This window comes from Grus americana, chromosome 14, assembly GCF_028858705.1.
Source record: "Grus americana isolate bGruAme1 chromosome 14, bGruAme1.mat, whole genome shotgun sequence".
Taxonomy (NCBI): Eukaryota; Metazoa; Chordata; class Aves; order Gruiformes; family Gruidae; genus Grus; species Grus americana.
Window position 1 is genome coordinate 5258524 of NC_072865.1, and position 26197 is coordinate 5284720.

The 26197-nt window shown below is 36.8% G+C and overlaps 1 protein-coding gene across 6 annotated transcripts in view; it reads right to left on the minus strand.

Moving 5' to 3' along the window:
• FAM13B (family with sequence similarity 13 member B) overlaps positions 1-26197 on the minus strand; it is a 66950-nt gene that overhangs the window by 17614 nt on the left and 23139 nt on the right. For 5 of the 6 annotated variants that reach the window (XM_054841739.1, XM_054841737.1, XM_054841738.1 and 2 more), the window contains exons 2-11: positions 21822-21988; positions 20644-20835; positions 19956-20168; positions 15845-16022; positions 15087-15231; positions 12648-12805; positions 6285-6326; positions 5120-5275; positions 2954-3089; positions 2692-2715 (exon numbers count right to left, since the gene is read on the minus strand). In XM_054841739.1, coding sequence (XP_054697714.1) covers positions 2692-2715; positions 2954-3089; positions 5120-5275; positions 6285-6326; positions 12648-12805; positions 15087-15231; positions 15845-16022; positions 19956-20168; positions 20644-20800 — 1209 coding nt within the window. In that variant the 5' untranslated portion in view covers positions 20801-20835; positions 21822-21988. Of the gene's footprint in view, positions 1-2691; positions 2716-2953; positions 3090-5119; positions 5276-6284; positions 6327-9337; positions 9504-12647; positions 12806-15086; positions 15232-15844; positions 16023-19955; positions 20169-20643; positions 20836-21821; positions 21989-26197 lie in introns of those variants that run through there. The other variant, XM_054841741.1, reaches the window with a different exon arrangement.

The following is a 26197-nucleotide window of genomic DNA, read 5'->3' on the forward strand; positions in this document are numbered from 1 at the left end:
CCACCCTGGAGATGAGCTGTGCGAGTCTTGCATAGTCACACCTATTGTAGTTGCGGAAACAGCTGCTTCTGTTTCCATTTCAGACGCAAAGGAGAGCTCACGTGCACATCTTTTGTTTCCTACAACCCTACGTGCCCCTCTCAACCTCCTTTCCTAGAGGAGAATCAGTAATTTCCCTTTAACACGTTGCCTAAAGACACAACTCTCCAATAACAGCTGAACTAGTGTATCAACAAGAAGGTAGAAACTAACATTGAAAAAACCCAAACCAACAAAACTTCACCCCAGAATGCCACCTTTCCACTGATATCAATGGACAGAAATATATCAAAAAGCAAAAAAGGCCAAGAATGACATGAGGTATGACAACAAAAGTGCAACTATACATGACATATGCTCCCAAGCATCATGTTTATTACCCTTTATATTCTTAGCACGGTAACATACTTGGAACTCTGAAGTACACGCACACTTCCTAAGAAGTGGAATTCACAGTTCTCAGCTGTTCTTTGAAACTATTAAAACTGCATAAAACACACTGAAAAACCACCAATTTGCAACTTTTGTTTCTTCATCTACATTTGTATCTTCTGAGTTTTGATTTCTAAAGCTTAACATATATTTTAACTAGGAAGTCAGGAGGAAGTAAAGTGTTAGGAGTTAATATCAGAACCTCACTCTCTATTGCTCTTGAAGGCTTTCATTGTCAAAAGACTGAAAACCTAAAACAAATACTACAAATAAAGGAAGACTTAAAATAGCCAGTCAAAAAAAGACTGATGGCAGAAATATGCAACTCTGTACTTTCAACAGAGTTCTTGCAAACATAGCATTCACCTGAACTGGATAAAATATCATCTAATCACAACACCCTGTTTTCTGCATTTTGCACTATAGGGTAACAATCTAGTCATTTTTTAATAACAAGATTTGGCACTAAGGCATCAGGAAAGAACATGGACAACCAATGCATTCTGTGAAATTTTAATTTAACAGAATGGGATTCTAAAACGATATGCTACTTTAGCCAGAACAACTGAAAAGTTTGGCTTGTTAGGTGATTCAGAAAGAGTCATCTGGGATCCATGAAAGCAAACAGAAGGTTAGGAGAAGAATACATTACAATAGCAAAAAGCACTATGGCAACATTTTGTTTTAATAAAAACATAGGTTCCAGACAAGACTCACAGTTTCGCTATGCTAAGGCACCCATTTCCATATTTTCAAGTTCACAGACCCATTAAATTCTTCTAGTTAATTTAAGTCTGCTAACAATAGGTTTGCTTATCTAGTTATCTTTCAGGAAACCCTCAGAAAGATTTATGGACTCACAGGCAAGAAGATAAAAACCACTGTAGAAAGTTCTCTACACATGTACAGCAAATCTCTCTACCCAAAGAATTTAACATTTAGATTTATGACAACAAAAGTTGTACCAAAAAAATAAGGAACTATACATTTGAATTTTTCATTAGAAGTGCTTATTTGACAGTCGCATATGTGCTATTTCAAACAGAGTGACAGAAACTACATTCTCTTGCATATTACTTTTATACTTGATTTCAGTTTTATCAGCACGTATTTTACAGCATTGCTTGATCACGTAAAGATACCCTGAATAAGGGACTGATATCTGCTCACTAGTAGAAAGTGCTGGTACAGTTCAGGCCATTACAACTTCAGGCCATACATACTACAAACCTTCACATTTGATTGTATGCGAAGATCTAATAATTTGCAGCTCAAAGCAAAGCCGAGGCATGTTGTATACGGCTAACAATTATTTCAGCATTTACAGTTGCTACAATACTGTGCTTCCCATTGAAATTGTATACAATACTTGCTCCTTTCAGTGATGTGAAGCTATTCAAGTATAATACAGAGAAGCAAAGTCAAAATTAAATCTATGACATCTGATATCCTGTGGTCTGTTGTTTACATTTTTAGTTGCTTTTGGAACTTTAGCAGCAACTTCAAGTCTCATTAACATTCTATTTTCTGAGCAAAACAGTTTTAAAAAATACAATTATGTATTTTATTTTTACAAGAATGTTAGCATCACATCCTAATATGTGCTCATGCAGCACTCTATACAGATTTTTCTGCTTTGGAATACAAGCAGCCAATCCTGACACTATTCAAGATGACCATATAAGTTCTGAACCCCTTCAGGAGGTCACAAGTCTAATGGTCTTTAATTTTTCTTTTTCTGAACACCTCAAGTGTAGAAATTCTAAGTGAACACATCAGTATGGAGGGACACGAGCCATCAGCACAGCACAAGTCAGATTTCTAAGCAGAGACATTCAAGGAGAAGTAATAGAACCTCTTCCAGCTAGACAAGAAATTAAGAGAGATGTGTCAAAAAGAACAGGACATCTATGTCTACCACAGAAGAAACCAGAAACAGCGAGAAAAGGCTGAGAAACAATTTCCATGAGAGTAGGTTGTTGGGTTTTTTCTTTTTAATAGGCCAGTTACAAAATCATACCTTCCTAGCACAAGCATAGTCAAGGAGCTGCAGAGCTTCCAGGCTGACTGCTACTTCTACCCTTGCTTAACACAGTAAAAGGTGTAACTAACTGTGGGCTATGCTACGATCACAGCTCTAGATCTTCTGCTCCTTGGGAAGCCTTTACTGACACAGCTGATATTCTAACCAGTGGTATGCTTGCTGATACACTGACTTACCTGAGCAGAAGGAAGGACTGGTACCTGGGAAAGACCAATAGAAAAACACTAGTCAGGGTCCAGGTAAGTTGCACCAAAGTACACAAAAATTTCGCTGTGCACATCTACAAAACATGCACAGCAGAGAAGGCAATTAACTGCCCAGAGCAACAGCGCCATGTAAGGCTGCATCAGAGAGATTAGGAAAACTCAGATCTCTAAAGCACTTCACTAAAGTCACAGCAATTTATGATTTTCATATACAGGAGGCTCTTCCTCTCACCTGAACATTTTCTTCTTCCTCGGTTACAGTATCATGTTTCATAGCTTCACTGTCTAAATCAGTGCAAACCAATACTTCAGAGCATTCTCCTGTGTTCTTGCTGCTACCAGTGTCATTATCTTCAATAACCTCATTCCTAAAGAGGAGAACAGAAAGACTTTAGCAACCTGTTGTTCCCCCCTTTAAAAAAAAAAAAAAAGAAAGAAAAAAAAGCCCCACCACATCACCACTGCACTTTTTTTTCCTTAAACAGTATCAAACATTAGGGTGTTTGTTAGGTTTTTTTCCAAGAAAATTATTCTGCCTAAAGCTACTGGTAATATCTACAATTTCAATCACCTGTAGGCACATTTAATTATTTATGTAGTTTATATATACTTCTGAGGTTTTCTACAATAGTACATGATAGATGTATTAAAGTGTATTTATTTGATACTTGTACTTGTATTCTTCAGGCATACATCCCCCACTTACTATGCTGACCTAAGGAATAAAAGTGCCAACAGCCAGAAGCAGTGACAGATTGAGACTACCACAACTAGATCAAGTTCCTGTGGCTACACTCCCCTCAATACTGAAGACAGGTAGTTTACAGCTAGTATCACTATTTTCCCCTCCAGTGAGAAATACCATTATTTCTAACATTTAATCTCCCCAGAATTCAATTTAAGGCTTGTAACAGATTAAAACTAACTTATACCATATTCATGTTCATGCATTCTTTACATGCCACCATCCCCGTTACCACATGATTCTGTACAAGCCTTTGACTTCCTTGCCTGCCTTCTCCTCGCTCACCAAAACTACTTTTAAAAATGCTCCTCCTTTATCAGATAGACAGACACTAAACAGATGGTTTTGAATTTAATATTTTAACTCTCTTAATTCCAGCAATTATTTTAAGTTATTTGTAAGAAATTTGCACTAAATCACTGCGATTTTTAGTTATTCACTTAACTGTGTATTTGCCTTGTACATAGTCTGCTGGCAGCACTGCTTTAAAGGACTCAGACAACCTCTTTCAAGACGGCTATCATGTGTCCTCTATTACAGTTAATCCAAAGTGGAACGAGGATCAGAAGCATTTGAAATAGTCACTGTGCCAGAAGAGTATATTTGTTTCAAACCTGCAGTGACGCTACTTTTAGCCTCTGCTTCTGTGGAGTCAGCCAGCCTTTAAAACGCTTACGCTGTAACTGTATGCTGAATTCAGCTGCAATAGGTCTTTCACATGATTACCTGCATGAGCAGGTACTTTGAAAGACATTACTTCAAAGTCTTTACATTTCTAACACTAAAACTCAGTTTTAATTGATTATTACCAGCAATTATTATTACTTTCATGATCAACTGATAACTTCAGTCCGACCTCTTGTCACGGTTAAAGCTTCTAAAAACAGTACAGAATGAACAACTTAAAAAAGCACCTGAGTCTGTGAATACTTCATGTATTTCAGGCTCTAAGCAACAAAGGAATTTAGGTACTGAAGTCCTACTTAACTACACATTTTTAGAGCTGGGTCATTAATCATGACTATTTATTTTTAATAAAGCACCAAAATGTACCAGCTTCTCAAAGCTGCTGTAGCAATCACTGCAGTCATAAAATGGCAAGATTTTATTATAAAGTTGATCAAATGAGGCTGAAACTCTGCAAATAAACTCACAGTGCTCTTTCCTTCCATTTTTAGCTATTTGTTGACACTTACACCCAGAGCAGTAAAATAGCTATGTTGACATGGAAAGACAGGGTAAGGAAACTGAAACAGCAGCTACAACAGCTTTCATACGGTAAAATTGTCCTAAGTAACATCAGTCAGATAAGAATGAAAGCACTGGGGTAAATTAAAGTTTTGTGCTACTTGCATAGAATTCAGCAGTGAAGTAGTTATACTTCATAACATTTTTAGCTATAAGATCAATTTAAGATATTTGTTTCAAGGGCCGTTGATTACTGGGAACTGATGGAAGCTGATTTGGTTTAACACATGAAATAAATTGAAGTTAATAGCAAAAGTCCTAACTTTTGTTTTGGGTTGAGATGGGGGACCGGGGTAGGTTGTTTTGGAAGAGTTAAGATATAAATTCCATAGTTAAGATATAAATTCCATTAAGATATGAATTCCATAGGAATTTATATCTGACACAAAAAAATAATAATCTTACTGGTTGTTAGATCCTTCCTCATCCCCGCTGGGATTTTTTGCTTCATTGTTACAGCCCAGTCTGTGTTGCTGTATATGTTTAAGATCATTATCTAAGCTGCTCTGCAGGTCGAAAAGGTGCTGTTCCACAGCTGCTCTAATTGTTCTTTCTAAAATGCTAAGAAAAAGACAGAACATTCGTATTAAGAACTCTCCTTTTGCAATCATCAACTATGCAGAAAGGCAGAGATAAACTGTACACACGACAGGAATCTTTGATGACATGTACTTCAAGGCAAAAAGAGATTAACTTTTCCAAAAAGGCAGTGGAAATTACTGCACCTATCTTCTATTTCATAAGATTTACATAAAGTATTATGAAGTCCATTAACAGTATTTTAAGAGTAATCAACACATTACAATGACTAACTTAACGTCTATACACAAAAACTTATAAAAGCCTAATATATTAATGTGACAGTAATATTTGTGTCTGTAACAGACCAGAGTCAATCCTGGAGCAGATACCACTTGAGCACAGCTGGCTGTACCCGTCCTGAATGGGGCCAGAATCTTAAAAGGCAAGAGCCCACAAACAGTAGAGACAATGAGCAAGTACCTGATGAAGGACACAGGATATACCCAAAGATACATCAAGAAAAGAACAGCATTCTTTAAAAACAGACTACTCTGTTGAGTGCTTCTTAGCCAGCTCATCCAAAATAAGCTGTTAGGCCTATAAAAAAAGTCCTCCCATAAGAATCTTAAACTAATTTACCCCATTTTTAACTCTGGAATTGCACGTTTATTTTTCTTCCACATTTGTACATGCAATGCCACTGAACTATACTATTAGCAATTAGAAGTGGTGCTAAAAATGCAACATGAATACTATCATAATTGTAAAGTCAAACACCTCCGATTTATCTAAGTATAAAACCAAAGTGTTCTGGAATCTAGATTCTACCATACAGTGCTCTCACGCTTCTGCAGTCAACAACACTGACACGTTAGCTTTTTCATGCATTGGAGTTAAGTGCCATAAGTGAAATACTTCACACTACAACATGTTCATTCATAACTGTAATCAAACCTACAGCATTTCTTTTTCTTGAAAGAAGACATATCCTCTATGCACGTTCTAGTAATGGCACAATACAAACATTTTATATTTTCATTATACTTACTCTGCAGAGGCTGGCAAGATACTTATGGGAGAGATATGAGCACTGCAATAAAGAAGAAGTAAGTTAATGAACTGCAAAAACTTACCACACTAAATAAAAGTCTTGAAGTCCACAGAAAGCAACTTAGAAAATATTTAAAGACTGCACGTAATGTGGCTATTGAAAGTAGAACAAATAAGTAAACACTGATTTGCAGCCCCTTTATTATTTAGGCAAAGCAACCTTAAAGAAGGCCATCATAAGACAAAGCCGTAGAAGTAGCAATGCAGATTTCTGTCTCTCAAGAGCCAATACTCAGTATATTATGAAGCTATAAGCTCTCAGATGTGCAGTCTTTCCCATGGGAAATACTAATCACTTAGTCTCCAAAGATTTCCTGACACCTTGCTTAAGAATGCAGATGCTAACCTTGCTGCCTAAAGCAAATTCCAAATTACTCTGCTTTCCTCCACAGTTGCAATTCATAGAGGTTCTTCCCTGCCCGTCAGGCTGTTGCATAATTTTATTTTGCAACATTCAACAGATCTGCAGCGCTCTCCAAGGACAGCTATGTTTCAAGTGCAAGGCAGGTACTTTCCAGAGGTTTTGAGACATGAGCTAGTCATTTGTAAAGCATTTGGAAATCTCCTAGCACAAGCCACTTCAGCCTAACATGTTAAGCTCCTGGGGGTGGGGGGAAATCTGTAATTAATACAAGTAAATTCAAGGAAGTTAACTCCTGTGTGTGGTCCCTCTACAATTTTCCATGAATATGATGAAAATTCTCTCATTGTCTAAAACTTAAGTATTCTGTTTATAAACTGGCAGTAAATATGCTAAGAATGAAATAAAAGAAAGCCGTACTGTAAATGACAATGAGTTGCAACTTACATATTCAGAAATAAATAAATAAATACTAACTGCATTTCAGCTAAGAGGTGGGGAGGGAGGTAAACAAATGCTTTTTCCTCCTATTATATATGACTAAGCTCAAAAAGCTGAAAACCAAAATTTTAGTCTACTCCTTACCATGCAACAACACTGCTGGCAGCCAAAGTTGATTTTAAATATGAATGCATAAAGTAAACTCTGAAATACGAGGGAGCTTGCCACTCCACTGTAGAATGAACAGGTACAACCTCTGCAAGATAGTTTTGACTGATATTAACCTTGCTTGTGCTAAAAAATGTAGACAGTCTCTCTGCTTACCCAAGAATAGTTTTAATACAGCAAAGAATATCTTGGTTAGACCTTATTAAGTTTATTAGTAGTTCTACCACCAGAGAGGTAAGATATTAAGATCACCTGAAGCAGTCTTTCTATTTTTTCTGCCTCTAAGTAGATGAAACACAAGCAATAAAGGACTTTCAATTACACGCTAGCTGATAAGGAAAGTAGTTAAAGTATTTATTTAAAAATAATTATGCCCTTTTGCATTAGACAACTTCTACTGGGCCAATAGCAAAGCGCACTGTATTTAAACATCACCATGTAACAACTGAATAAAACAGGTGCTCATGGGGGTTTTTCATTTATTTTTATTTAAATGGAAACTTGATTTTGAATCATTTGTGTGTCTGTTTGCTTAGGTGAGAAAAAGCAGATTATTCCTAATGCTCTGACAGAACAGGCAGCTCTAAACTACTATTTCAAAACAGACATTGCCACATAGCTTCGGAAAATTGAAAAACCTGATGTAGAAGCCAGATCTACTAATTTCAAAGCCGCTGGATCAAGCAACTGAGCAAACACACTAGCATTTAGTTTTTTTCTTTCAAACAAAGAAATGGTAAGAAGAAAGTCCCAACTAATATTTACATTTCATTGATATTTCTGTGCACAGAAGTTCAACATAGTCCTACTACTTGTACAAAGTAAGTTTTCTGATAAACACATTTTGTTTTGACAATACTTGAAATACTTCAAAAAATGAAGACATGAAGCTGTGAATAAGTGCAGCTTCATGAACAATATAAAACACAGGAGGAGCATGAGCAAAAGTCTCAGCCAAAAAACCCAGTAAGATTTCAAAACATGAAAAATGTAGTTTTAAGTATCCAATCTCAACATTTTCAGCAAGTTCTACAAAAGCTGCATTAGAAAAGGTATGCTTACATTCTAAAAATACTAATACATAATTGTATACATTGAAATCAATTTACTATCAAAACACAGTCATTCCTAGGACAAATAGGGGGGGCACAATCAAAGCACAGAACACTGCAACACTCTAGTTGTCAGAGAGAGCAAAAAAAATTCAGTCAAGGGCACAAGTACAAATACTATTTATAGGAAACTGCGATGACCTGGAATCCTTTTATTCTACCACTTGAGACAAAATAAGGACCTGTGTCAAGAATGGAGAGAATCAAACTCATCTCCAAAGAACCCAGAAGATTTCAGACATGGTTCACAACAAAATTTTCCATCTTGCTGCGTAACCTTCAGCCCCCAGCGTAGGTTCGTTCAGCAGTGCTTTTATTAAACACCTTTAGATGCATTAGAGGTACTCAGCAAAAGAGTGCATAAATCAGCAGTATTGCAAAGCCTGAAGAATCCTCTTAGTATGTAAAGAATATCTTACCTCTTCAACTAATCACTTCAGCAATTAAGCACTTTTCAAAAAGAAAAGTGTCAATTGCTCTTAGCCGACATTACAATTTCCAAGCAATATACCACAGTTCAAGGATACTTTTAAAAGCTATAATTTATACTGCTACACAGAGCCTTAACGCAGCATGACACAGCAAGACACAGAAAGGTAAACATCTTTGTTCCATAATGCTATCCCACTCCAAAGAATCCCTCTTGCACTGTCTCCCTACCTATAAAAGGTCCCGGTAAAAACATACCTTGAGATAGAAAAATACGTTAACTAGAGATAAAACATTTCAAAGTTTTGCTTGGTAATTTACTGACTGTACACAGATTCCTATTTCTTGTTAAAAAAATCATTAAAAAAATATTTCATTTCACAATATCTCCAAAGTACATTTAATCTTACATCATCATAAAGTTTAAAGTAGTCTTATTTGCAATCATATCAAGGCAACATTTTCCTTTCATATATTTACCTGTGCAGCAGAACTTTACAGGCCATTCTGATTATTTTTGCTATTCCAAACGAGCACTTCATGTAAAAATGCTTCATTTGAAAAACAGCAAAGCGCGACGTTGGCTGCTGGTTATGCATACTGCTTGCTGGGATTCAATGGCTGCTTGTCAGACAGCACTTCTGGAGTGCTGCACTAAACCCTGCAGTCTAAATAGAAATAGACTGCAACATGAGGTCACTCCTGACAATAAGCTGCCCAATCAACACTTGAAAGCTTTCCTAACATGTTATTCACTGATTTTCTAGGATGGAAGTAGGGACAAGTACTTGGATCTTAAAGACAGCATTAAACTAAAATAATAATGTATTTTCTAGCAATTCAGGCAGTGGTTATATTTGGTCAGCCTTACTATATATGCATTTTGTCTCACTTGGGTGCTGTTAAAATTACTGCCTCTCACTGCTTACAGCTAATTAAAACAAACAAGGGTTAACAAAAACATCACACAAGCAGTAAGGAGCTCATCATTGCATTTAATATAGACAAAGCAAACTGTTTACAGAACTGTCTACTTGTCATATCTCATATTTTAACACAGATAATTTTGAAAAGCCCAAAGAACATATCAAGAGTTTTTATATTAGGCCTTTGACTGACAATATTTGAGATGAACTGCAAAAAATAAAGCAAATACTGCTTGGCAATGTGCACTGATGAAAAATTTGGAAAAATGACAGAGAAGGATTCTAAAGCGAGTATTTCAACAGCATGTCTTAAAAGTCAGCTGCAATGCTGAGTCAGGAATTCTTTTCTCCAAAAGTCAGGACAGCAAAGCCAAAAGAGCCCTGGTGAAAAGGCTTCTGATAACAGAAAATATGGTGTTTCCTTCACATACACAATATCAACCCCTGCACAACAAATACTCCCTGATTGGGTAATGGGCTTCAAGATCACTCAACAGGTTTATTTTAAATACCATTTTCAAGCAGTCACTGAAACAAACTGCATTAATGATTATCCACATTCTCACCAGATCTCTCTCACGCTCAAAGTCAAATTAACACCATGCAGTGCATGAAGGTCATATGTTTCAGAAAGAACAAAGAGTAAAGAAGGAGAAAAGTGAGCAAAATAAGCAAATTACAGTCCAGGTAAGTAGAAGGAAGGTCATATACCCCATCGTATGAGTCAAGATAACCAATCTTTAACATGCAGAAGATGCAACCTCAGTGTTCTTTTCCTTCTCTCCACAAAGACCAAAAATATAGATATTGTGTTCCCAAAAATCTGACAACAGCAAAGAGGCAACAAAACTACAGGTTAAGGAACTGCAAGAATCATGATTAAGATCTACTTTTGCTCCTCTTTCCTTTATAAGCTGCTGCAGACCCTATATCAAGGCAAACATCCCAATAAACCTGCATTAACATTTGCTTTTGTTAATTTTTTTTTTTTAACATCAAGAAACTAAACAAAGGCCATTAAACACATACTATGAAAGCCTTTAAGTTTGTAAAAATATTTACAGTATTAATAGTGTTTAAAAGTTTAAAGCATACTTTCTCATTCTCTGTAGTTTATTTTTTTAAAAATGTTTCCTGCAGTTGTTTTGGTTTTACAGTCAAAATTCCTCCTTCTTCTACAGGATTCCTCCTTCACCACAAATGATGTAAAATGCCAACCATAATTAATGCCTATGAATTTTTAATTAACCCTAAACATTGCGTAAAAATGTTTTTCTCTTCAGGCTATCAAAATTAAACTCTCAAACATGTTGAGTTTGTCACTACTGCTGCACTACTACATTCCACAAGCAACTAAATACCTCTGAATAGTTAAATTGCTTTAAAGCTTTAATTGGAAGAAGGAACACTTTTAAAGAAATTCCAACTGCAGCAACTTTTTTATTTAAGTCAAACTAAAATTAACCAGTTATATTGTTGAAAAAGATAATTAACAATTAAAATATAATTTAAATTACAAAACAATTATGTTTGTCTTGTTATTTTATATTTTACAAATTCCTGTAACAAAGTAGAAGGAAGCATGCAGCCAACAGCTGAACAGATTTCAACCCGAAACCCACGTTCTTGGGACTAGTCTGTCTTAGGCACTAAACTTATCCTGCATTTCTTCTGCTTTTAGTCACACTTTTATTATAGATTCTTCCTCATCCCTCCCTACAAGTTCTTACACGTAATGCCCATACCTAACACATGCTGCAGAGCTATGTAAACTATAACACAAGGAAAGCAGCCTTAAAATTGAAACTTGTGTACTACAAGCAAGCAAAACGTAAACCTGTGTATTACAAGCAAGTGCAAATAAGCTCTTAAATAGAAGTACCATTTTAAGTGTATGCATCTCCTCTATGAGGATTGGTGTTAATTAAAAGCTGACTCCCACTCCAATACTCCTGCCACAGGATTTCCAGAGCCTTCATTTCAACTCAAATTAAGGAGATTTTCTGGACCCTCAAATCAAGTTTTTTTTGCAAGCAACCCATTCTACAGAGTCTCACACATAATCTTACAAAATGCTGTCTTTAAAGTGCTCAAAATTTCCTCCACATTGCTCCTACTACAGGCCTTCCTAGAACATCTAAATTCCAACCTAAAAATCATTAATGGTCAATATTACCCTCACTTGCTCTCCACTGTCAGCTCTCCACTGTCATTTTAGTCATATATAGTTCCTCTTTGTCCCTGGTGTTTTCTCTCTCTAGCATGTATTCAGAAAGTAATCACATCTACAGAGTCTTCATTACAATTGTTTATGAAATATATTTCACTGCACTCGAGCGAAATAAGAAAGTACTTTCCTCACTTAACACCTGACCAAACTGGGCATAAAAAAACCAACCCTGGACAAACAAATTCTCACGGGTTTATAAATGAATTGGGGTCATGTAAGGACACACCTTTGCTCACTGGCATGTGACAAGAAACAGCCCTAGGATTGCCTACTGAAAGGAAGTGACAGAAAGATGGCACAGAATGGGTTTGCATGTACCAATATTCAGATGTTTTTTATATTTCTGCTACAAAATTTGCTGTTTAAATACCACTTTACAGTTTCATTAAAATATGCCCTTTTTCCCCTTCTCTGCATAAATCACCATAGTTAGTCCAATCTGAGTTCTACAGGCATTCCTCCTATGAATGCGGGAAGTCATTTGATCCCATATTTTACTACCAGAACTGCACCTACCTCTAAAGCTTCACTTTGTAGACACCGCCACTTATCTCAAAAGTCTGACAGCTTCTCTCAGACTGAACAGACTATACTCCAAACTTTAAATCCAAACTCCAAGGCAGAAACAAGTTACCTTGTTGATGCTGTAACGCCCCTGGAATCCGAGAGACTCCCTGTCATATCTAGATGCACCACAGCTGGCCTTTCAACAGGTTTCTCTGTGCCATCTTCTGGAAGTTCTTCAGACTGCTCAAGCTTTACATCTTCCTCCTCTTCCAAGAGATCATTTATCTAAAAAAGATTTATTTGCAGTTAATGGCTTGAAAAGTTCTTTTAAGAGGTCCAAGGAATTAAAAGAGCATGAGAAGTATAAAACCAACATACTTATAATGTTTTCAATTTTAGAAAAACAAGCACATTATACTTGCTTTTTGTTCCTTTGTTTCCAAACACAGATGATGTTTTTACTGAAGCAGTAAAATATAGCCAACTTAAAAACTAAGACAATATAGCCAACTGACAATTCAATACAGCCACCTTCATTTTTTAAAAAGCAACTATGTCTAAAACATAAAAAGGTAAACACAACAAAGTTGTGATCCACAAAACCACTCTGTGATTGATTACTGATCTCCCAAACTTGCAAACCCAGGAATTAAAGTATCAGCAGTAGCCTCAAGAAAATATGCTTTATAATACCTGCCACACAAGTATAAAATAAAAAAAACCCCAAACCACAGTTTCCAGAAAAATGGAAACTTTAGAAGTTTAAGACTACACAGAAGGCAGAGAGGAGGTGTGTATTTAAGAGGGGTGTGATATGTTACATGGCACTACACTCAGGGCAAGAAACATATTTATCTCTGACTTTCCTCTGCAAGAGGATGTGCCGGTGAAGTGAGGGCAAGCCCACCCACACACAGTCAGCCACCAGTGGGGCTGTGTCCACAGGGGACAGCAGCCCTTCCGCACGCCCACGGAGGAAGCACGCCCGGGAGGGAGCAGGACCCAACAGAAGTGCACTGTTGACATCTGGTGGAGACACCACGGAATTAAAGGGACACCCCACCAGGCCTCAAATGTGGGGAAAACAAAACAAAGACAAAACCACACACCACACAGACTGTTATGCTTGGGAAACGCTCTTGCTAAAGCATAAAATGACCCACAGACAAGTCAGTAATTTCAAAGCATGAGAGCACAGACCCACTAACTATTCTTTAAAGAGCAGACATCCCAACCTAAGATGACAGTCCTCAGCCTCCGGTTGCAGAAATTACAGCCCAGCTTTATTTAACAGCTTCCTGCATGCAGCAGGGCTGTGTCAGTTCTCAGTGCTAGACATACTCCTGCAAAGAGCTGAAGAGAAAGCAAATATTGCAAAGTGGCAGCACTTTGCTGCAAGAGCTAGCAGAGCAGAAGCTGCTCAATCCAGAACTTGCTGCCCACGCTTGGCAGACCAGACCAATGGGTGAGGTGTCTACTGCAGTGAAGAGGAAGCAACCAGCTGCCCTAGTACTTGCCTTACCTGTCTTGCTGGAGGAGGGGTTCATGGGATAATTAGGCTTTAAAAATTCAGTATTTCTTGTTACCTTCCTTCGCAACTGCTGGTTATTTACCTTATTTACCCTTTTTCCTCTTTAAAGAAAATATATCATTTCTTAAGCCAACTGAACATAAAAAAATTTCAGTTTATAGCTTTCCATATTTCTGAGGAAGGGTTTGAGCCAAGATTTTATTAGCAATCCATGAACCTAGCTTTGATTATACAAAAGCACTTCTTCCATGTACTATCACTTACATACTATGACTTGTCAGAATTAAATATATTTGCCAGTGGAAGAAGGTTGTATCACAATACCACATTTTCATTTCCCTAAGAACTTTCCATCTCTATTTATCCTAGCACAACATGGTATTTTACTTTACAAAGTTAAATTTGTTGTGAGGAAAGGCAGAAGAGTGATAATGGATATTGTCTCTCACATGGACAGGTGAATCTGGCAATCCTGACAGCTGAGTACCAGGGCCCAGAGTATTTCTATTCTATTCAACTTTGTTTCTCCAATTTCAACAACTTTCCCCGCTAACATCAAGAGGTATTCTGAAGTCTTAGAAACACCATGCAAGAATTTTGGCATAGAGAAACACCACTGATATCATCAAGTGGAGTGCGAGACCCTGCATGTTTCTGTAAGACACACCTAGAAGTATTATTGACCAACAACGGTGTGGTTCTGCATTTGCTTAAAACACAGTTCTCCATTCCTAAAAAGGTAATTAAGAAGTAATACTGTTTATATAGCGTAACAGCATCTAGGTTAGGCAGGGTATTGTTGTTGATTTAGTTCTTATGTATTTTTCTACACAGCATAGCGATACTTACTACAAAGCAACAATTTCACAAGCATACCTACGTTAGGAAAAAGCATTTAAGGAAATACCAGATTTTGTCAGTTTGCAAGAAACTACCGAAAGGCATACTAAAGAAAATTATATTTCAATATATCTTTCATAAACATAAATAAAAGATACTTAAGTGATAACGTACTGCCATTTGAAGTATTTTTACCTGCTCAGTTATTGAGCTTAAATCATTAGTAGATGAAAAATCTTCCTCTTCATTTTCAAAGAATTCATAGTAGTTCTCCAGAAGTCCCGCCATTATTCTGCTAACTATTTCTTGTTCTTTCAGATCCTCCACATCTGTGTAAATGCTAAAGATTTCAACACTGTTTTAGTATAAAAATCTAAATCCAGCTTTTTCCCCAAAGAGCTCCTGTGAATGACTTCTACGACTAAGGGCCACACTTCACACTACTATCCCTAATCCATTCTGAACACACAGAACTATACCTTCACACTACTGCATTATAAAGCTTTACAGCAGTTTATATTTAAAAGTGATGAAGTAACAACTAGTCAATTAACTTTTCATGAGGAACGTTTAAAATTCAAGTATTTTCCTGCAGAGAGGAAATCCCAGTATGTTTGTACTTCAACAGCTTTCAACAAGAACTGCTTTCTTGCTACAAGTAGTAATCTTACATGCTATCTCTAAAAAATTCAAACCTCAGTATAATTACAGTAATGCAACAATGAAATCAGTGGTTTCTAATGCCATAGCTCACAGACAAGCTGTTGTTTAGATCCAAGCAAAAACTATAAGACAAAACTGGCATGAGGGAGTGGGGGGGAACAGAAAGAAGGATATTGCCCAAAACTTATTGTGTGCTTGCTACTGTTACACATGAACTAAGAAAGACTTTAGACTGCAGATGTATGCTGTCAAATTCACATAAAAACACTGTATGAACTTTTGTAACTTACTGAAAAACATCCGGGCCAAAGACTGCAGCTAAAGAACTTGCCGACCAAATTTCTTCATGATGCGATGCTACATTAGCTAAAAATTTACACAGAAACTTTAACAAACTGTAATTAACAGGTGGAAGCTGCTGCAAGAGGAACCTCAACTTTCTTCCAAATTCATCTTCATTATTATAATCTGAAAAATGTAATAAAAATGTTTTAATCACGGAAATAAAATATCTGCTTTTTCACATTTGATATTGATCAACTTTTTGACTTTGACAACAATTACTTACTTCTGAAGTACAACTAATTTGGTCAGATCACAGTCTAAAGTGTCAGAATTTGACTTGCATTTGTTCGGTCTGAGATTCTTATACTAAGTTTCTTCATGGAAAAAGGCAAATTAAAAACACCCTAAACCCAAAAACTGAAGCACCCAGCCCACATAATCTGAAGGGCATTTACAGTGGTAATACTTCATAACAATCTATCTGTCCCAGCATCTCTTCATTTCAGTCTCAGGATTAGTCTCTTTCTCTCCGATCTTTCTAAGAGAAGCTGATAACTCATTTCCTATTCCATCACTCCTCTTCAATGATGCCAGAAGTTTGGAAGGGTGGTGAAGAGGCAGGGGAACATAACCAAAAACCCTCGCCAGTCTTGTTTCCATAGCACAGTACCATCAGATTACCTTCCCTAATGATAAATTGAACTATAAATTTAAATTTCTTCTATGAAGCAGAAATTGATAACCTAAACCTATGACTTCCACCATATTCTCCTCTGCAAGTCCAATCAGTAGTTTTCAGCATGTTTTCCCTAATTAATGCTCACTCAAGTTTCTGATTACATAGGACTGGCTCCTCAGTATCCTTTCATTTTACCACTTATACAACAATTGCTATGCAGAAGAGCTCTAGAGACAGCAACAGCTCCACAGATAGCGAGCTAACTTAAAAGCTAGTTAAATTCTCCCATTTCAGACAAGCTACTTGGACACTTTTTCCTCTACAAGCATCCCACTCTCACCACTCTACTGCCTTTTATAATACTTAACTGATGAATACAAGCAATCTCAATTCAATCCATCTTAATACTCACTTAGCTTGCAGCTTGCTGATTCAATTTCAGACCCGAAAAAAGGTCACCATAAAAATTCCTCATTCTAACCCCGCATTTAACTATATCCTTCATCAAGATACCTCCCATAAGTCTCATTTGTTACATTATCAGCCTTAGAAGCAAGAAGGTTCAAAGAGTTTACAATTGTTTGTACCTAACAGAGAAATTCCACATAAAGGAAAAGAAAAGTCATGAAAGCAAAACATGAGAAAAACTGATAGTAACAGGCCTCCCCTTCTCTCTCAGACATTTGAAAACTCTTCTCACATCAGTTAGGGAAAAAGATGTTTGAAGATCATGAGCAGTCATTCTGCCTCTCTAGATGAGACAACTGAGACATCCTAGTCCTTAATATCCAATCAAAGAAGCAAGTAAATTCCCTGTTGCATACGTACAGAAATACCACACATTAACTGTGCAGGACTTCATTTGCTCAGACACAGTCAACATCTACAGTATGTGAATACAGGAAATGAGGCACAGAAAAACAGTTCTCTCAACACAGTAACGCAATAAAATGAATATATTATTGTTAGCTTTTACTCTAGAGAGGTGTTTATGAAACAGAACCGCAAAAAAGAACCTAAAAAATGCTTTCATAAAGTAGACCTTCAAAGAGAAAGAAAGCACGAGAGAGAGGTGATAGTCAGAACACCTTGTGCATACAAAACAAAGATGTTTTATCTAACCAGTCTGTCCTAAAATTTAGGTTATAAACAACAGCTAGAGACCTAAAGTGAGAACATGCTTACCTGTAACTGAAGTCCTCTGACAGTAAACCATGGCTACACACTTCTGGGACACATGGCCTAGCGCATTGGGGTCAAATTCACACTTCAATTACTAAAATCACTTGCCTTTGAGGAACCACCATCAGGCCTACACAGAACTAGCCTCAAAAGATACAACAAGGTGTGGCATATATACATAACTAAGTTGTTTGGAGAACTAAGCTTAACCTAACCATGCGGAAGGCCTGCTAAAGAGGGAAAATACCAGAAGTTACATATGCATTGCTATCATCTTCTCCATGTTTGTAAGCAATTCCTCTGTCTAGAATGCAATTGATATTGTAATTCTGGGAACTAAGAGAGATATGTCTATCAGACAGTCAAAATATCAAAAGCCTAAACCCGAGTAGAGGAAACCGAAACTCTAATTTTAGTATCAGGAAATAATGTTTAAAGGTTCATGTGTTTTGATTTCCTTGGTACAGATAACTTTAAATCTTTCTGAAATCACTTTACACTTTAAAAAAAGACAATTAAGACAATAAGCTGCAGGTTTAAGTGAAGTTTCTCTGCATATTTAACAAAAGGGAACTAAATGAGGGCTTAAGTGCTGAAGAACAGCTCTTTTTCCCAAAACAACCCATATATAAATCCTTCCACAATTATCTATTCGAAGATGGAAACCCCTCCAATTTTCACACTATATTTTAGAAGTCATAGAAGTGAATTACACCGTCACACCAAGTGAGCATACCTCAGTCCCATTTCCAGTCCCGATAGCATTGCAAATCAAGGTGCAAACAGCATTAGCTGAGCAACCAGCAGCATTATGCATTACTGTCTTAACAATCCTTTTGCTATTTATCATCTTTTTCAGGAGAAAACAAACAAAGAACGGTTTAATAGTTACTTAGGTCCAATGAACCAAATAGCATACATATCACTAATGAAATTCCCTATCCACTTCAGTTTCTCCTTACTGCACAGGACAAGCAGAACTTCAGCCTTAACAAGCTTCTCTGGTCAGTACCTTCCAAAAATTGTTTCCAGCACAAGACTACTCAGTGCCTCACACATCAGTGTTCAGGCTGCGCTCATCGGTTATCCAGATAACCACTCCACATTCAAAGTTTCAGGGCATACCAAGGGAGGAAAATGAAACAGCCTCCCACTGCTGCAGGTGACCCTCCAGTTCAGCACATGGTAAATACAGCATAACAGCATAAAAAAAAACTATGCTATACTCACTCATCCTACAAACCAATTCCCGCTCTGAACAAACAGAACTATCACAAGCATTATCAAGTTCTTATCAAGAATAAACTCAAAACCAGAAAATTAAATCAAACAAAAACGTGCATGTTACAAAGCAAAACAAGCCCAGCACTTGAAGAAAAGTATGAACTGACACTGGAAAATGAGCAACACTACTGCAGAGTGACAACTAGCAGAACCCTCAGTCACGTCACAGGGTATGGAACTCCCAACATCAACGTACCCTTTAAGGGCATTACTAATGTAGTGCTGCAAGACAAGCAGTTTTACTTATCAAGTTATGAATCAACTCCAACACCGCTCAACACAGCAGAGGCAAAAAGACCGAGGAGAGCAGATACAGATAGACAAGTTGGGAATTGGTAAAGAAAATATTGTGCCAGCATATGGGTGTCAATTTGAAAGGGCAAGGTTTTGCAGTATATGGAAAACACACACTTAGCAACAATATGCTGACGCCAGTTGGGTTTTTTTCTCCTCCTACAAATTAATTTTAAACTGAAAAAATCAACAGTGTGAGAGGAAATATGACGAGTATAGGGCTTGAGATCTCTTCTCTACTACACAAAAGCTTTAAGTGCCATGAAAGCATAGGCAGAGGAAGTGAAATTCGAAGCGAATAAGACAAAAGCATGCCCTAGCACTTTTAAAGCATCACTGGTGGGAAACTGTCAAACAACTTTGATTCCAGTGGCTTTGACCAGTGTCCCAGTATTCATGCACAAGAATATGGAATATTCAGAACTAATCAGCATGATATGTGGCAGCTTCACTATTTTCCTGCATGACAGAAACTCTGTCTTTGAACCCAGACTGAGTTTCCTAAAAAAGACCTATTAATTCAGGGTTTGTGCTAAGAAAGGTATATTTGAATGTCTCCTGATGCACACATTATTACCCAAAACACCAGAGAAACCCTAGTGTCACTACAAATCTCAATTTAATACTGGCTTTCACTCTTAAAATAATTAAAACACTGGATGAAAAATAATTATTACCTTGAGAAAGCTGCATCAAATGTATGTGCAAACTCCCTGGGATAACTGGCTCTGGAAGTTCTTGAAGAAAAAATCTAAGAAGGCTAATAGCTGAGGGTACATCTGCTTCTTTAACCAGGTCCACATCTTCTCCATTATCATATCGTTGCCGAAGCCACTCCACTGTCTCAGCATTCCCATTGACTTGAAAAAGTCCTTCTTGTTCCAGACCCCCTGAGTTAGAAAGAAGTTACAGAAATAAACTTTGAGATCTGGTATGGACAAGTATATCAGAAAATACTGATAATCAGATATGCGCAATTCACATACTGAATGAAAGACTTTCTGTTTTGCAAGACTTCCAGCAGTCCTTTTCCCAGCAAACATATTCTTATGCCCAGCTAACAAACACCAATAAGGTAAATGCTAGCAGTACCTAAACCACACCATTTCCTACGAAGTTCCCTGCTGAGCTGACTGCTGCGTTAGTGTTAGCTAGAAAACAGTGATAATCAAACGTAACAGAAGGAGTAAAGAAAGGAAGTGTGTGTCACCAAAAAAAAACCCACCAAAACCCACAAACCAACCCAAATCATATCCAATTAAATATCAATAACTTAAGAAAACAAATACTCTTCAAAAAGCACAATCTCTTCTGTAAGAATAACAGCTAAATATATTATTTAAAGTACAGCACGGTAGTACATACCATGTTCCTCAATATAGTCCACGACATGGCGGACTATGAATGGAACCTCATTGTCTGGTTGCCCTTCTTGCTGCAGCTCATCAAGTGGAATTCCAAATATTTTGTTAGCAAGAACAGAGTTGCAGTTACTCAAGGAAGGGGAAGAGCTCTTCCTCATATCTTTTTGCAGCCAAAAAATCAAAGCTGTCTTTTCTGTCAAATAAGAGGAATTAAAACCAAAAGTCATACTTCAGTGTACGCTGTTGAATGATCTGTAACGCAACGTGTTTTAATTACCTAATGCAAATATTCTGCAGTCCCTCTCAATCAGTTCACTGATTTAATGAAAAGTTCTGCAATTACTCCAAATACAGCTAACTAGATCAATGACTATTACCCAAGGTGTTCAGTTCAATCCTCAACAGAGAGCCGAGAAAAACATATATAGCACCAAAGGAAATTCAGAAAATTCTACTTACAACATCATTACTTAAGTTCTAAGGTACTTTGGGAGAGCTAGATTCTTCAGTACATTTTCTGACAGTATTTATCAGTCAGGCTTTGAAAATCCAACACAAAAGCCTCTCCAGAGGAACTGAAACTAGTGGATCATACCAAACCAAAACCCCAAGTTTTAGTTACATCAAATGATTAAGTATTTTGTGACACACAACTGCACTGCAATCAACTTCTAATATATTTGGCATTTTCTGGTCTACACAATAAAGCTTTCAACACCTACATCAAATTAAAAATTTTACTGATAAAACACCCAAAACCAGTTTCTAGACGCTCAGTGATACCATTCTTCCTATCATGCAGAAGCTCAAGCTTTACTTGCAAGTCTTTGCTTGATAAAGGATCTAGACAGATAACGAAGGTATTACCAAAGGCAGTGTAAGTCACTCAGTTAAACTGTTATCCTGTCAAAACCAAAATATTTCTTCTAGCAAAGAAAAAACTGTCTTTTCAAAATAAATTAAAAAAGAAAACATACTCATTTAAATGCAAGCAATCACTTTCAGACTTTAAGAGGATGGCACACAGAACATGAAGTACATACTTTTAGTCAAAGCACTTCAACCAAACTTAATTCTCTGTGTATTAATGTATTAATAAATTCTAACAGATCAGACATCCTGAAATCCATACTTCCTTTTTTTCTTTATAGCCCAAGTAAAATAGTTTAAGAAACCTACCTCAGAGTACTTAAACAGCCAAGTTTGAAAAACGTTTTCTGCGCCAGCTGCCCTCACTGACCAAGCATTCTTTTGTCATTTATGGTTGTTTAAGATTATGGCAAAAGATCAGCCTGTAGTTCCTCATTGAAGAATAGCAGAACTCGATCAGTACTTCAGCAGTTAATCTGAAAATAAGGAAAATATTATCAGACCATAAAGTTTTCAACAGCTTTAAACTCTGACACAAGTCTAAACATTACATTTGAAGAATTCTCCTTGTCAAATCATCCGTTTCTTGTTCTGAACAAGAAAGCATAAAGACTGCATGAGTATGGTTCATGGGAGAGCATGCAAAAAAGCAAATCCCCTTTTTCACTTAGTTTACCAAAGTGAAAGTTAGCATGGGATATCTTAGCCTTAAAAATTATGAAATAATTTTCAGACTCACTCCTTCTTTCAAAGAATCACAAAGGGCTAAGTAGGTTAGACAGAAGTGTTTTATAGTACCTACCATTCTGAAACATTTAATCGCTATAAAATTTTTAGAAGGATCTCAGGCACTGGTTTAAACACACTATCTTTAAATGGCATGCATTAAACCAAAGTCCTAATTAAGGAACAACATAGAAAGTCAACCGGTTTTCAGTGGTACAGATCATCTTATCTAGAAAGTTAATTATGTGTCCTAACTGCCAGTTCAAAGTCCAAGCCATCATCAGATCTGGATACAGGAAGCAATTTCCCCCAAATGAGATTCCCTAGAACTACCCACATTTTTGCCATTCATTAGCCTATGATACCAGGAATCCGGAGTCCTTCCAATAGTTTGAAGAAATAACATTTTCCTGCTCCCAATCCTCCCCAAACTGCACCCATGTTTTAAGAGAGCTGGCCATAAGCTCTATACAAGACTGCTTCATCCTCCTCAAAGTTTTCTTGCATTGAGGCCCAGAGGAAAAAATATTTCAGCCTTACAAGTGTTTAAATCTTTGCCTATCGATGTAAGTACTGACCAATATTCTTTCCTTGTTTTTTGTCATGTCTCTATCTATTGTCTTGTATTACACACAGGCTGTAAATCTGTTGTCTCTCACACAAGCAGAGCCTGGTCCAAGATCAGGACTCCAGGTGAGCTGACAACAGACAATGAAGGGTTATACTCCAGATTTCAATGACGAAGCAGTCGCAATTCATGACTCTCCTATAATTTATGAAGGCACTGCCCAGATATTTTTCTTATTATTTTGGTATATTAAGTGATAGTCAACACAATCTTTGCATGCAAGTAGATTTCAATCGATCTCAATATATCATTTTTAAAATATGAAGATGCACACAGTCTGCTTTCTCAAGTTCTGCCAAAGTCAAACTTTCCACAATGAACCAGAAAGACTCATGTTAGTCAGCTGCAGGGTAAATGGAAGCTGGGAAAAAAATCTTTAATGGATCTGCCACAAAGCTTCAGGCTGCTTTGCTAAAACAAACAAACAAGCCTTCAAAACAAACATCACCTAATAAAAACAGCAAATTAGAAGCAACCATTTTTATAATTCAGCACCAAATGAATAATCTTGAGGTACAGCTTTCTTAGCAAAGATAGCTTTGTGCTTAGTTAGCCGACAAAAGCATAGCCATTTTTACCAGGTGCTGCAGACAAAGAGGCTACCTGAATATTAATTTCATTCAGAAGACACAAAAAGAGAAAAAAAGACAGACTTCTATTTTAACTAGCTTGGCAATGTAACAATGGAGTTCAAACAGCCTGGTTGTCTCACTGTTAGAGCAAAACTGGATTTACAACCCAAGCTTATACTTTAAACAAAGTTTTATATGGCTTATCATCACCTAAAAGAATCAGTGAAAGCCCAGTTTTCACCCTCTCAGATACACACATCTTTATATACACGCACTTCAATATATCACTATAGGCAAACCTTTATTTTCAGAGTATTTAAGTCTTCTGCCTTTTAGTACAGGCTTTGGGGTAATCTTCGCAGGCTGTGAAACAATGCAGCTGATATTTACCAAGTCTAGAAAAAGCTAGAAACTTTAAAAAAGTTATCTGACTTCCAGCGGGTTTTATTTCCTGTTAATTCCAACATTGTAAAACTGACTGATAGGCTCAGAAACTGTTAATAATTAAATATTATATCTCCACTTCTTGTATTGATCAACAGCTTTCCCACTTGCCCTCCTTGACTCCGGATGTACACCACTTCAATGCAGACACGTATGAAAACTAGGACAAGATATATAACCTTCAGAATTATTTCTAGTTTTTTACAAATACTAAGCAATCGGGGGGGGGGGGGGGAAATGTGTAATTTTTTTTTTTTTTGCCATGATCAAACACCTCAGAGAGCAGGAGCTGATCCATTCAGTCAACTATTCCTACTTTGTTCCATATTATCCCAATCCTTTTGAACATGTGCTTCTGCCTCCCAATTTCACAACCTACATGCTTCACAAGTCCTATCGAGAGAAACACAAGTTGCATCTTTCTCAATCTACCTCCCCACCTTGTTACTATAAACATTTATAAAGATCCCCTAAGCTACAATAATGTTCTACAAAACAACTACAAAAAAAACCCCTAAAAATACACCTTATTGTGACCACATATTATACCACAATTTTACGAGAGACTGAAAAAAAACCATACTATGTCCTACAAACATCTTGAGCCCAAGCATCGTAAATGAGGGTAAAACACTGAGTTGCATCCTGTATTGTGTATTTCAGTGCTCTCATCTGTTATTTAAAAAGAAAAAAAAATCTGGGTTTTGGGGTTTTTGTTTTTTAATAAGGCAAATACTTCATAGAGTCTGCTGGGAAAACAGCACCACAAGTTTCATTTTGCCATTATAATAGCATTCACTTATCTTGGCAACTAAAGAAGTATTCACACCCACATATGAAATGCCACTCAAGAAAACACAGAATACATGGCTAACTTAATATTTGAGGAATACATATGAAAATTTAGGCTCAAATTTAGTTCAGCTTTTACATAATTGGCTGAACTACAAATATATGGGTGTCATTTTAAATTAAAGTCCTCAGGGCTCCACCACCTTTCCTTAAAACAAAGGAATGAAACAAGAAGTAAAAATAAAACAAACAAAAAAGGCTACAAACTGAAACCATGCCATAGGAATGAAAACATTAATTCTGCGTGTAGAATTTCTGCCACAAGTCTCAACTATTTCAGCAATTCTTTTATTTGTTTTATCTAGCAAGAAATTCATATCATCTGGGAAGCCAAAAACAAAGCTAACAGTGACTGCTGTTCTGCTCTATTTTTAATGTATTATTTTGTGGGATGAGCAGACATCAGTGATTTTTTTGTAACATATAAAAACTAAATGTAAGATTTTTAGACTGGAAAAAAATAAGTGTTATTGGTCAACAAAATCGCTTGTCCCTTCTTCTCAGGAAATACACCTCAAGTTTAGACTTTGGCTTTTTGAGTCCCTGTGAGCCACCCACATGCCTGCGCACAGGGTCCTAACACACCACATACACATCCTCCGGTACAAAAAGGATCAATGCTCGTTTTCTGCAGTACAGGAGGTTTGTTTACAAAGCAAATCCCACAAAAACATTAAGGTGTCTCAAAGTTTTTAATTTCTTACTCAATAATTCTTATTTATCAAGCAATGTTACTTATATGACTTATAAACAGACAAAATCTGTGATGTCCTTCTAGATGCACATAGTAAACATACTTTTAAATTCAAATAAAGAATTTTTTAGCTTAGTTTGACATGTTCGAAGTTATAACAGATTTTAAGGATTTCAAAACAATGGCCTGAACTTATGACACAGATTCTAACTTGGAATCAGAAAAACTTTCCTCATGTAATGACATCATCCAGAGCCAGCTCCAGCTGGGAGCATGCGGAAGAAGGTTTGCCCGGGAGATTTTTGTGTACCAGCTCAATGTAGAGCATATAGCCTCATTTGGCAACTGCTGTACTACATACTATGTAATTTATGTGGTTTTTTTGGTTTTTTTTAAATGGGAACCAGCACTCTTCTCTTTGCTCCTAAGTTTTACTGAGGCAAAAGGAAACTTTTTTTTTTAATGCATTATCATGATAGTAACTGACACTAACTGATGATTCTTACATCATTTGTATAGTCAAATTACTGTTAGCATTCCCAATGGATGAAATACTTTTGGGCAAAAGAGCCTTTGCTCATCTGATTTTCAGCTTTTGTAGAGCTAACAAGCAAAAATAAGAGTATTCTGCTCATTTGAATCAATCCAGTCAAAATTGAAGAGATGGCTAGGTTGGGACAGGGGACACAGCTTGGAGGAAAATAAAAACACAACATCCCAAGCTTTAAGCAAACAAACAGAACACTACCACAAACTCAAGAGGCAGAAA